At 70.8% G+C, this 13,264-nt stretch overlaps 1 protein-coding gene across 1 annotated transcript; it reads right to left on the bottom strand.

Moving 5' to 3' along the window:
• Nucleotides 1–1,943: 1,943 nt before the first annotated feature.
• NAGK (N-acetylglucosamine kinase) lies at nt 1,944–5,128 on the bottom strand. The gene is made up of 10 exons (XM_075499417.1): nt 5,078–5,128; nt 4,418–4,502; nt 4,025–4,123; nt 3,778–3,919; nt 3,568–3,678; nt 3,381–3,493; nt 2,915–3,002; nt 2,515–2,612; nt 2,344–2,422; nt 1,944–2,260 (listed from the first exon to the last, which is right to left on the bottom strand). Exons 1-10 carry the CDS (start codon nt 5,104–5,106, stop codon nt 2,073–2,075), a joined length of 1,032 nt encoding a protein of 343 aa, XP_075355532.1. The 5' UTR covers nt 5,107–5,128; the 3' UTR covers nt 1,944–2,072.
• Nucleotides 5,129–13,264: the final 8,136 nt, after the last annotated feature.

The following is a 13,264-nucleotide window of genomic DNA, read 5'->3' as shown; positions in this document are numbered from 1 at the left end:
CTGCCTCCAGTAATGTTGGGGGCGAGTTCTTGCTCATCCGTGTAAATCTCACCTCCCGGCTGCGGTTACTTCCAGTGTTCCCTTTACTTAAACGGAGTAGTTAATGGCGGGGGATCACAGATCCCCGCGGGGTTCGCGAGATGGAAGCTAATGGCCACTCGATGGCCGAGGCCTCGCTCCGTCTCCATTAGCTCGGCGCAGCAAAGCCGGCGGCCGCAGCTCCTGCCGCCGGTGCCCAGGGGCGAGCTCGGCGGGAGGGCGCGGGGTTATTGGGCCGCAAACGCTAATGGCGAGCGGAGGTTTGAGCCGATTTCCCTCAGCTGCTCTCTGCACAGTCCCCTCCGTAACTCAACAGCTCTCCCGTTTCTGGCTGCCGGTCTTAAAACCAGCACTAAACCCCGACACTACCGCAGCCGGAGCCGGCAGCCTCGTTGAAGGTGCCCGTCTAAATAGGTGCCCGTCTTAAATATTGCTGCCCAGAGGTAGTGGTTGCTTTGGGTTGAGTTCTCCCATTTCCCGGTGCCTTCAGCGCCTGCGCCGTCGCCTCCGGCTGCCCCCTGCGCTGCGGGGCCGGAGCTCGGGCTGTGCCCAGGGCTTTGCAGGACGTGAGCCGGGGCGCGGGGAAGGGCAGCTGTACGCTGGGCAAACTTCTTCTGTAGCGGTAGCGCAGGTTTTTTTTCCCACACACACACTCTTTCTCTGGTTTCTATTTGATTTCTTACCAAAAAAAAAAAAAACCCACCCTCACCCTCTGACGTGCTGTAAATTTCAGACGATGCGTTATCAAAAATAAACTTTTTTTTTGGAACCGAGCGGTGCGGAAGTCTTGCCTGGAGAAGAAGGGGTAAGGTCTCCGTTCAACACCAGCTCCTCCGATGTCTCGGGCCCGGCGAGAAGCTCCTGGAGGATTTTCCTCCTTCACCTCCGCTGCGGGGCCGTGGGAGCGCTGGCTTCCAGCGTCCTCGGCCAGAGGCCGGGGCTCCCGCGGGGCGGCTGGGCAGAGCCTGAAATGGCCGGAGGAGGAAACAGCTCCGGTTTATGCCTGGTCGGGAACTTGGCACCAAAAAAATAAAATTAAAAAAAAAAATAAAAGGGAAAGCCAGGGGAGAGGATTCGCAGCGTCGAGGCCGCTGCTGCTTCTTTCCCCGGCTGGACACGGGGTGTTGCAAACCGCAGCGCCCGGCCCCACGGCTTCATCCTGCTGCTGGGTGCGGAGGAGCCTCACTGGCACACGGTGCTGGCGCAGCCGGCGGCATCGGCCCCGCTCGGTACGTGAGCTCCGTGCCCGTCCCGGTGCCCGCGCTTCCCAGCCCGGCCTTCCTGGAAGGAAGACGCAGCTTTTGGGTTTGTGCTTTTGGGGTCAGGCACAGCCCCTTGCTGCCCATTTCGTACTCGAGAAGCGAAAAGGGCTTTTCTTTTTCCTTTTTACCGAAGACCGGCCCCGAGAAAGCCGCTGGGGCAGGACCAGCCCCAGCCTTCCCCTTCGCCGGGGCGGCTGCTCGCCGTCAGTGCCCAGCTCCGTCGAGTCCTTCCCCCTTCTCCCCTTCTCCCCATCGCTCGGGGCCGCGCCTCACCGCGGTCCCCGCACCCCGCCGACTTCGTGCGCCCTGGGTTTTCAAGCCCAAAGGCTTCCTCCTTCCTCCTCTTCTTCCTCCTCCCTCCTGTTCTGCTTGGGTCCAGCTGCCCCCTGAGCGCCGGACCCCTTCCCTGGCAGCACCCCAGCCCCGCGGCCGCTGCAGCCCGTCCTCCTCGGGCACCGAAACGGGAACCTTCGAGTTCTGTTTTTCTCCATTTTCCAGCAGCCCCGCCACGGCTCGCAGCTCTCCCCACCCAGCAAGGCTGCGCCGGGGCCGGTTCCTCTCCCCGGGGCCGGTTCCTCTCCCCGGGGCCGCCGAGCCACGCTCCGGGCCCCACGCTGCCCCATCGCCCCGGCCCCCAGCCCGCTTCCTTTCGGGCGGTGCAACCTTTTTATTGCCAAATTACAAAACCCATTTGTTCCAAACCCCCGCCGCCGCCTGCGGAGGGTCCCTCTGTCCCGGGGGGGCCGTGGGGCAGGAGCCGGGGGGGCACGGCTAGAAGACGTGGGTGTAGAAGACGTCCACGTTGCCGGCGTAGTCCAAGGGCAGAGCGTGGCCGACGTTCCTGGCACCCAAGCGGGCCCCCCCCAGCGCCGAGGAGCGTTTCAGCTTCAGGAGGCTGAACCGGGAGAAGACGTGGCCGGGGACCTCCTCCCGCGCCTGCGCCAGCACGCAGATGAACCCTGGGGGGGGGGCACACGCGGGGTCAGGGTTACGGGGGACCGCAGGACCCCCCCCCCCCAGCAGCCCCCGTCCCTCCGCTCACCCGCCCGCATCCTCTCCCAGCTGTTCCAGACGGAGCCCACGCAGACGATGGGCAGCCCCAGCTCCCCCAGGAACAGGCTCTGCGGGGGGGGGGGGGGGGGCAGCGGGTGAGAGCCGGCACTGGGCCCCCCCCACCCCACGCGCCCCCTTCCCCATCCCCAGCACCTCTCACCCTGTCGATTTTGGGCAGCACGGCGACGACGTGGCGAGCCAGGACCTCGCCGGCCTTGGTGAAGATGTGGCAGCAGAGCGGGTCCCCAGCCTGGGCGCCTGGGTACGGGGTGGGGGGGGGACGTGGGACGGGGACCCCAGGACCCCCCCCGCACCCCTGCGGCTCGCACCCGGCCCCCACGAGCCGGGCTGGGCTGCGTGGGGGGAGCGGCACGTGCCGTCCCCCCCACCGATGGCGGAGGGTGCTCGGGGGGGCAGAGATGGGGTCCGGGGAGCCGTCACGGGGAGGGACGGCAAAGGGGTGACAGTCCCCAGCTGGGGACCGAGGTACGGCCCCCAAGGTACGTACCCCCCCCCCCGTTCGGCCCCTTCCCCCTGCACCCCCCCGGGAACTTCCCTACCCTCCGCCAGCTTCTGGCAGAATCCCGCAAACTTGGACTTCTCGAAGGTGCGGTAGAGATGCGTCAGGAGGCCCATCCTGTCGGAGATCTGCAGCCCCGGGAGGGGGGAACCCACCGGTGAGCCCCGCGCCCCGGCTGCCCGCACAGGGGACCCCCCCCCGCCCTGGGACCCCACTGTCCAGCCCGGAGCCCCTGGGACCCCACCATCGCGGAGTGCAGCCCAGAGCCCCCCCGGGACCCCAACACACAGCCCAGAGCCCCCCCCAGACCCCAACACACAGCCCAAAGCCCCCCCCGACCCCAACACACAGCCCAGAGCCCCCCCAGGACCCCAACACAGAGCCCAGAGCCCCCCCTGACCCCAGCACAGAGCCCAGAGCCCCCCCAGGACCCCAACACACAGCCCAGAGCCCCCCCAGGACCCCAACACAGAGCCCAGAGCCCCCCCGGGACCCCCCAGCAGCACCTGGAAGTAGTCGAACATGGCCTGCTTGACGTAGCCGACGTCGTGGGGCGGCACCTCCAGGTTGTCCATGCAGTCGAACACCATCTTCACGGCCTGATGCGCGATCCAGTACGCTGCGGAGGGAGCACGGAGCCGGATGAGACCCCCCCCGCTGCCCCCCACCCCCCCCCCCACCCGCCAGCCTCACCGGAGCCTTCGTCACCCATCATGTGTCCCCAGCCGCCGCAGCCCGTCTCCGACCCGTCGGGGTTGATGAGTTTGCAGTTGGAGCCGGTACCCGAGATGAGGACGATGCCACCTGCGGGACGGCACCGCGGTCACCCCCCCCCCCCCCCCACCCCGGCCGTCGCGGCGGGACGTCCCCCTCGCCTTCACCCCGGGCCGAGCTGTCCCCTACCGCGGTCGGTGGCGGTGGCCATGGCCCCGACGGCATCGGTGGTGATGTAGTAGCTCTGGCTCAGGCGGGGGAAGCGCCGGCACAGCTCCTCCGTCAGCTTGCCGATGGCGTCCTTCTGGTCGCCCCCGCTCAGGGACAGCCCCTGGCCCGCACCGGAGGGTCCCCGTCACCCCGACACGGAGCCGGAGCGTCCCGGGGGAGGATGCTGGTCCCAGGGGAGCGCGGCGAGGGGGGGACGGGGACTCACCAGCGAGCGGAGGGGGACGAGGGGGTCGGCCCCGGCTTTGCTCTTGGCCTCGCTGACCATCCGCTCGATCCTCTCCAGGCACTTCTCGGAGCCGATGAGCTGCGAGCCGAGGCGGGGAGGGGGGATGGGGTGGGGGGGTGTGGGGGAGTGGCACGTTAAAGCCCCCCCCCCCCTGCCCCGGGTTCCGTCCCCGGGGGGTCCCGCACGGCCAAAAGCTTCGCTGCTGGCCACGAGCTGCCGGCAACGCCCCGGCACCTTCTCCGGGGGCTTCGTCCCACCCAAGCGTCCTGGGAGATTGGGGACAACCGGGGCCAGCCCCCCCCCAGCCCCCCCCGTGTGTCTGTGTGTGTCCCCCCCACCCCGGGCTGGGTAGGGGGGTGTCCCCCCGCTCACCCAGTGGTTGGTGCAGGGTCCCTCCGTCTCGGCCACGATCCGGCCATCTCCGGAGACCAGCACCACCCTGGAGTGGGTGCCCCCGCTGCGGAGAGAAGGGGGGGGGGGACACACTGGCAGCACTACCCCACGCCCCCCCCCCCGCCATCCCCAGTGCCCCCCCAATTGGGAGGGAACCCACCACCCCGCCTCTGCATCTTCCTGGGGACCCCCTGCACCCCCAAAACCAGCCCTGGGGGGGTGGGATGTGGGACCAGGATGAGGGTCCGGGGGGGGGGGGGGCGACATCAGGATGGGGTTTGGGGGGGGGGGGGGGTCACCAGGATGGGGGGCCCTGGAGGGGGGGGGGTGCTGAACTCCCCATCCTGTGCCACTGACCTCAGCCCCTGGCCCCACCCTGAAGCGGGCAGGAGGGGTCGGGGGGGGCAGCAGCCGGTCGGGGGGGGGGCTAAGCCCCCCCCCGACCGGCTGCTGCCCCCCCCGACCCCTCTTCCCCCCCCTCCCCAGTGTGGGGGTACCCGGGGGGGGCAGGAGAGGTCGGGGAAGGGGGTGTCCGGCTGCAGCCCCCCCCGGGCAGGGGGTACCGGGGGAGGTCAGGGCGCGGGGGGGTGCAGAGCCCCGTGGGGACCCCCCCTCCCCACCCGCGGCGCGACCCCTCACCCCTCCACGCCGCCGAAGAGCGACGCCATCGCGGCCGGGACACGCCCCGCCCTCGGCCCCGCCCCAGGCCACGCCCCGCTCATGGCCCCGCCCCGCGCCCCGCTCCCGGCTCCGCCCCGCTCCGCCTCGCCCCGCCTCTCCCGGTCCTTGCCCCGCCTTCCCGCCCGCCCCGGGTCCTTGTGCCGCCCCTCCGATGCCGTCTTCCCCCCTCCCCGTACCCCGGGGAGCCCCGTGGGATGGCGACGGGGGGTCACGGGGGTCATACACGGTACAGGGCCACGCGGGACGCGGCCCGGCGTACCCACCCGGGATACAGACCCGGGCACCTTCCCGTGACACAGCCCACCCCCACGACATAGCCCACCATGCACCCACCCGGGACGCAGCCCCACGCGCTCAGGACACAGCCCCCCCCGCATGCACCCAACCTCAGACACAGCCCTGCCTATGCACCCACCCGTGACACTGCCCCACGGACATACACACTCAGGACACAGCCCCACGCATGCACCCAGCCTCAGACACAGCCCTGCATATGCACCCACCCGTGACACTGCCCCACGGACATACACACCCAGGACACAGCCCCACGCACGCACGCTCCCTGGATCTTGGGTCCCAGCAAAAGGGGGGGACCCACGGGGACCAGCCCCAGCGTGGGGGGGTCCCCACTCCAGCCCCCCCAGCCATCGCCCCCCGGTCCCGGCGGTGGGGTGGGAGCTGGAGGACGCGTCTGCGGGCCGGGAGCCACCACGGCACCGGGGTCCTCCTCTGTCCCCAAAGCCACATCCCCCCGTGGGGGGACAGGGCCGCGGGTCCCCCTCCCCGTGAGCGGACGCCCCTTCCCCTCCTTCGCGCACCGCCGGCGGGCGGCGGAGCGGCTGTCGGCTCCCCTCGGCCGCGGCCCGGCGAGTGGCACAGACGGGGGCACGGGCGCAGCTGAGCCCCTCCTCGGGCACCGCGGCCCCTTCTGCGGGTGACAGCGGGTGACAGTCGCTGCGCCCCGCCGCGGCCCCCGCGCCGGGGGCTGAGATGGGGGGGGACGGAGGGAGAGGATGGGGGCAGCGGTGGGGAGATGGATGGAGAAGATGGAGGGAGAGAGGGATGGGCGATGGGTGGGGGGATGGAGAAGATGGAGGGGTGGACAGGTAGGAAGGATAGCGGGGTGGATGGCTGAGTGGATGGAGGCAGAAGACCGGCAGGTGGATGGACACGGGTGGATGGAGAAGATGGAAAGGCAGATGGAGGGAGAGGGTGGTGGAGAGGATGGAGAGCTGGATGGTGGAGAGATGGGCGGATGGAGGAGATGGAGGGGCAGATGGAGGAGATGGAGGGGCAGATGGAGAAGACAGAGGTGCAGATGGATGAAGAGGATGGATGGCTAGGAGAGAAGGCAGAGGGGTGGAGAGGGTGATGGGGGTGGAGAGGGGGATGGGGGTGGAGAGGGTGATGGGGGTGGAGAGGGTGATGGGGGTGGGGAGGTGGAAGGCTGGGCAGATGGGTGGGCGGGCATAGCAGGATGGCAAGGGGAGGTGGGGGAAGATGGGGCAGGCGGGAGGAGGCGAGAAAGGGGGTGTCACAAGCTGGGGACCGCGGGACAGAGCCTGGGTGGAGCGGAGAGGTGACCCAGCGCGGGCAGGGGGCTGGGCCCAGCCCAGGCCACCCCACGCGTGGCCCAGCGACGTCCCCGGTCCCGGGGTGCCCCGTGACCCCGGGGTGCCGCGCGGGGTCCGGGTGGGACGGGGACTGCGGCCGCCCCGCTCTGCGTGGCTCGGGGGACGGAGATGCTCGGGGGTACCCGCATCCTTCCCGAGCGTTTTGCGGGGTGGGGAACCCCGGGGGGCTGCGGCCGGGACCCCCCAAGGTCAACGCCGGGTGCAGGGAGCACCAAGGGCACAGGGGAGCCCCCCAAAAAGTCCCCAGCTGCCCCAAAGAGGGGGTGGAGAGGAGCGGCAGGGGAAGGGTTAAGCCACAGTGCGTGTGTGTGTGTGTGTGTGTGTGTGTGTGTGTGCAGCCCCCGAGCCCACCGCCCTCGTGCCCTCATTAAGTCCTGGTGGCACCAGGCTGTCTGGGGACAGCGGGGACAGGGGACAGGGGACGGGACCCGCCGCCTTTGTCTCAACTTGTGGCAAAGTTTGAGCAGAGCCGGCGGCGGCTGCCGAGGGGTCGGGAGCCGCGGGTGAGTCCGTGGGGCTGTGGCGTGTGTCCCACGAGGCCCGTGGGATGGGACAGCGATGTCCCCACCTGGGCTGGATGCCACCCTGGGTGCCAGGGAGCCGGTGGGTGATGCCGGGAGCACCCCGACTGCATCCCACCACCCCGCTCAGGGACGGGGACTGGAGGGCAGCGGTCCCCGGGACCCCCCGACCCCGTCCCCAAGCCTGTCCCCACCCCGCCGGCGGTGGCTTTCCGCATCCCGGATCTGACCAGGGCAAGACGTGGCACCGGCTTGACCGAAGCCCGGGCGCGTGGGAGGCGCGTGGGCCCCGCGCCGGCTCGGGGTAAGATACGGCGATTTGGGGTTTGCGGGCAAACAGTCGGCAAATCCCCCCGGTGCCTCCGCCGCACCCCTCCGCGGACCCCCCAGAAATGGGCTGCGGGAGCCAGGAGTGCTCCAGGGGACACGCCGACCCCGCTGGACCCCAGGCACCCATGGGTGGCTCCGGCCCCGAAGCCACCGTGGGTCCCTGATGGGCGTGGGAAGGGCGAGCGAGGGCACCGGGGGACGTCAGCGCGCGGGGACGTGGGCTGAGCCCCGCTTCGTTAGCTCGGGCTCAGCCCGGCTTCGTTAGCTCGCCCCAGCCCCGCTTCATCGGCTCGAGCATCCCACGGGTGCCGGTGTCGCCCGCTGCCGTGCGGGACCCCGGCTCGGGAGGCAGAGGAGGGAGCGGTGGGAGGAAGGCCCCGCCGTGCTGGCCGGGAGCGGTTTTATTCTGCTCTGCCGCCCTCGGCGCCGACGTGGAAGCACCGATCGTGGAGGGGCTGAGATATATTTCGGGGGTCCGGATCCATCCCGCTGCCAGTGGGTCGGGAAGTGGGCCGCGGTGGTGGGCGGGCTGGGTGCGGTGCTGAGCCGGGAGCCGGAGCCGGCACCGGGTCCATCGAGGGGACACCCAGCCCGGAGGAAGACGCCGGTGAGACGCGAAAGGGGGCTCGGGTCGGGGTCGGGGTGACCTGGGAGCACCCACCCCGAGCAGCCGACGCCTCGAGCCCGGCCCCGGTGCATCCCTGCTGCGGCGCGTCCCGCTCTGAGCCGGCACGGCGCAGGGCCGCCTCCGTCCCACCGGCACCGGGAGCGGCGGGACGAGGCACCGGCCGGGAGAGCTGTGGCAGAGCAGAACCGCGGAGATGCAGACAGAGCGGGCCCCGTCCGTCCGTCCTTCCGTCCACCCTTCCGTCCGCCCGGCCGCCTTCCTCTGCCTCCGTAACCCCTCTCCGTTCCCAGAGGTCGCGTCGGTGCGGTAGGTTCTGTGTCTGTCCCGCTGCCCCTTCCCGTAGCGTCCACCCGTCCGTCCAGCCGTCCCTCCATCCGTCCTCCCATCCAGCCCTCCCTCCATCCCCCGGATTTCCATCTCCGCGTCCCTGCCCCGGGGACAGGCTCAGCGTGGGGTGTCGTGACCGGCCGGACCGTGGCTGCGCCCACCCGGGGGTCCCCTGGGCCCACCCCCGGTGGAAGGGCACCCGAAACTGGCCCCGGGCCAGGGGGGTGAGGCGTTGGGGGTGCAGGGGTGGTTCGTCCCCAGCGCCCGGGGGGGGGGGGACACGACAGCGTGACCGCTGGCCAGTGCGGTGGCATTTGTCCCTTGGCCACCTTCCACCCGGACGTCTGCAGAGGGGACACGGGGGTGAAATCTGGAAGGGCACGGGGAGGTGGTGGGGGGCACGGGGAGGTGGTGGGGGGCACGGGGAGGTGGTGGGGGGCACAGGGAGATGGTGGGGGGCACGGGGAGGCAGTGTCGGCGTCCAAGCTTGGGCAGCCGCTGCGGGGTTGCGGTGTTGGGGACACCCGGGTGGTCCCACCGGTGGCCAGGGTGGCTTCCGTGGCGGGGGGCTGCCGTGCGTGTTTTGGGGAGCGGTGGCAGCTCTGCGGGTGGGGGCCAAGCGCGGGGCCGGTCCCCACAGACCTTCCCACTGGGGAACGTCGCCTGCGTCCAGCACCCACGGACCCCACGCTTCTGCCTCCTCCGGTCAGCGGGGGACGGGGACGGGGACAACGTGGAGCCACTTTGCGAGAGGCAGAGCGTGAGCGGGGCAGAGCGGGGCTGAGCTGCCGGGCGCCGCTCGTTAAAGCCGACCTGTGCGTCTCTAATTGATGTTATTGCAGGGCGGGACTGGGGGGGCCGGGATCCCCCAGGACAGGGACACCCCCAGGCCACCCCCCCTCAGGGTGCCTTTGCGGCACCGTTTACCGCCCCGTGCCTCAGTTTCCCCGTCCGCAGGAAGGCACGCCTACGTGGCTGCCTACGTGCGCGGCCCCGGCCCGCGCTGCAGCCCCAAGAGCGGGTGCCGGCTGCGGGGTGCTGGGGTCCCCCCGTGTCCCCCCGTGTCCCCCCGTGTCCCCTGTCCGGTGGGAGGGCGGTTGGCGCCCAGCGTGGCCGCGTTAGCCGGCGGCAGAGCCACACGCCTGACCTAGACGGGGCCGGGCTCTGAAAATTGAGTTAATGAACGCGGCAGGAGGGTTTTTCCGGCTCACGGGAGGGATTTAGCGCCGGGCTGGCGTCGCCGTCACCGGGCTGGCGTCACCGGGCTGCCCGCCGTGGCAGTGGCACTCCCGAGTCCCACCGTGCCATCAGGGGGACCAGGCCCCCTGCACCCCTGGGTGTCCGTGGGGCCATGCCCACGCCGCGGTGCCGCCGTGGGGCCGTGCCGGGCACCTCCCGGCGCTTCCCGGTGCTCCCCGGGAGCCGGGGCTGAGCCCGGAGCCGGCGGAGGGGCCGAGGTCTCGGGGGGCCGCCCTGGGGGGCAGGGGGGTGTCCCCTAAAAAAGCCCCTTCTCACCCCGATGGGCGCAGAGCCGGGGCGGGGCAGGCAGGAGGGTGCCCCCCCGTACCAGCCACCCGAGGATCCCCCCCCCCTCCGTGGCGCAGGGGACCCCCGGAATCTGGCTCGGGGGGGATTTGGGGGGGATCTGGGGTCAGTCCAGGAGCCCGGAGCCCAGCGGTGACGCCGGCTCTGCCACCCCTCCCTCTGTGTCCCCACGTCCCTGCGGGCGCGGGGGACCCGGTGGGGGCTTCGGGTGGCGTCGGGGGCCGCTAAGCCCCGGGCGGGCGCCCGCACCGGGTGCCAAGCGGGGTCAGGGGCTCAGGCGGACCCCGGCCCCGCTAATCCCCGGCTGACGCGGCCCGAGCCCCCCGGCCCCCCCGGGCCACCGCCGCCCCAGCACCCAGGGGCCGGGGGTGCCCGCGGGGATTCGGGGTCATCGGTGGGTGCCCGGTGCTCCCACAGCACCCGTGGCCGTGGGGAGGGCGGGAACTCCCCCGCCCACCCTGCCTGCGCGGCTGACCGGGGTGCGGCGGGGTGCGGAGAGGGCGGGGGGGGTGCGGTGGGTGCTGCCACTTGGGTGCTGGTGAGCTGGGGGGGTGCTGGGGTAGCAGGTGGGGGCCGTTCTGCCAGGGGGTGCTGGTGTCGTGGGGGTGCTGGTGGGTCAGACGGGTGCTGGGCGGGTGCTGGGTGGGTGCTGGGTGGGTGCTGGTGGGTCAGATGGGTGCTGGATGGGTGCTGGATGGGTCAGGTGGGTGCTGGTGGGTCAGATGGGTGCTGGGTGGGTGTTGGTGGGTCAGATGGGTGATGGATGGGTGCTGGATGGGTCAGATGGGTGCTGGTAGGTCAGATGGGTGTTGGTGGGTCAGATGGGTGATGGATGGGTGCTGGATGGGTGCTGGTGGGTCAGATGGGTGCTGGGTGGGTGCTGGGTGGGTCAGATGGGTGCTGGGTGGGTGCTGGATAGGTGCTGGTGGGTCAGATGGGTGCTGGTGGGTCAGATGGGTGCTGGGTGGGTGCTGGATGGGTGCTGGTGGGTCAGATGGGTGCTAGTGGGTCAGACGGGTGCTGGATGGGTGCTGGTGGGTCAGATGGGTGCTGGGTGGGTGCTGGGTGGGTCAGATGGGTGCTGGTGGGTCAGATGGGTGCTGGGTGGGTGCTGGATGGGTGCTGGTGGGTCAGATGGGTGCTAGTGGGTCAGACGGGTGCTGGATGGGTGCTGGTGGGTCAGATGGGTGCTGGATGGGTGCTGGTGGGTCAGATGGGTGCTGGTGGGTCAGACGGGTGCTGGGTGGGTGCTGGAGGGGTGCTGGTGGGTCAGATGGGTGCTGGTGGGTCAGACGGGTGCTGGATGGGTGCTGGTGGGTCAGATGGGTGCTGGATGGGTGCTGGTGGGTCAGACGGGTGCTGGCGCGCAGTGGGGTGCTGTGTTGATGCAGCGAGGCACCACATGGAAGCGGTGGGGGGGTTGTGGGTGCGGTGGGGGCTTTGTGGGTGCAGTGGGGCTGCACCACGCGGGCGCTGATGTGGCACGGGGGTGCGGTGGGGTGCTGTGTGCGGGCGACGGGGTGCAGTGCGGGTGTGCCCCGGGCGTGCAGCGCCGCGGGCTGCGGGGCCGCGCTCCCTCCAGGGCACTTGGGGTCCCCCCCCCCACTGCACGAGGTGCTGGTGGGTGCTGGGTGCTGGGGGCTGAGCCGTGGGGTGTGTGCGGGATGAGCCCCAACACCCCCACACACACACACACCCCCGTGGGGGTCTCGGGAAGAGCCCGGGCAGGCGAGCGGTGGCTGTGCACCCCCCCGAGGGGAGGTGGGACCCCCAAACCCCGTCTGAGGGGAGACGGGACCCCCAAGCCCCGCTGAGGGCAGAGACACCCCGGGAGCGGCAGGGACAGGGGCGGGAGACGGAGCAGAGAGAGAGGGCCGTGAGGGATGAGGAGCACCCCAGGGTCAGGGGAGCACCCCAAATCCAGGTGGGCACCCCAAGACCGGGGGAGCACCCGAAGGCACAGATTTTGTCACCGCCTGGGGACCGTGGGGCAATGGGGAGCTGGGGCCGTGGTGGGGGGCCCCTTGCACCCCCCAACGGGCGGCTGAGCTCTCCTGCTGGGGGTCCCCCGAGGCCCAGCACCCCACAGCGCACAGCCAGGGCGGGGGTCCCTGGGGCATCTCACCAGCCCCGCCAGGCTTCTGGCCACCTCCTCTGCCCCCGTGGGATCCCGCCAGGAGGAGCCTCCACGGGCTGGGGACCTTGGTGGCACTGCATGGGACCAGGGTGGGGCAGTGGCCTCTTGCACCACCCCACAGGGATGTGCTGGGCCCCTCTGCCACCCCACGGGGACATGTTGGGCTCCCCTAGAACCCCACGGGGATGTGCTGGGCTCCCCTAGAACCCCACGGGGACATGTTGGGCTTCCCTGTCACCCCATGGGGACATGCTCAGCTCCCCTAGAACCCCATGGGGACATGTTGGGATCCCCTGCCACCCCATGGGGATGTGCTGGGCTCCCCTGCCACCCCATGGGGACGTGCTGGGCTCCCCTGCCACCCCATGGGGACATGCTCAGCTCCCCTAGAACCCCACGGGGATGTGCTGGGCTCCCCTAGAACCCCACGGGGACGTGCTGGGCCCCCCTAGAACCCCACGGGGACGTGCTGGGCTCCCCTGCCACGCCACGGGGAGGCGCTGGGCCCAGCTGGGGTGCACTGGAGCGATGCTGGGGCAGGGCAGCAGGTTCCCGGGTGGCTGCGGGGGGTATATCACACCGGCACCTATAGCCTCCATACCTCCCCCTTCGCGCTGGGGCTCCTAACCCCGCTCCTCCCTCACCCCACGGCCTCTCCCCTCCCCAAGACGGGGCGATCCGGGGGCGAAGGAAGCGGGGTGCCCCCCACCCCGGGGTGCCCCCCACCCCGGGGTGCCCGCAGCGCCGGCCGGGCGCTGAGCAGAGCCGAGCTGACGGGCTCACGCGGCAGATCCCCGACCGCGTTGCATTCACGGTTCGGGGAGCACGTCAAGGCTAAGGGGAGCCGACAGGAAAACCTTTAGCGGAACAAACGGGAATAACGGGAATATAGTATCAGGCAAGGCTGACCGGAGCCTGAACCGCGGCCCAACACGGAGCAAATTAGCATCAACCAAAATAGCAGGCGGCTCCGGCCGCCGCCGTGCGAGGTACCAAAGGCAACCGGCCTGTCAGGCTGCATCA

The sequence above is a fragment of the Mycteria americana genome, chromosome 4, assembly GCF_035582795.1.
Source record: "Mycteria americana isolate JAX WOST 10 ecotype Jacksonville Zoo and Gardens chromosome 4, USCA_MyAme_1.0, whole genome shotgun sequence".
Classification (NCBI taxonomy): Eukaryota; Metazoa; Chordata; class Aves; order Ciconiiformes; family Ciconiidae; genus Mycteria; species Mycteria americana.
The sequence above is the reverse complement of the archived record's forward strand: the minus strand, read 5'-3'. Positions and strand labels throughout refer to the sequence as shown.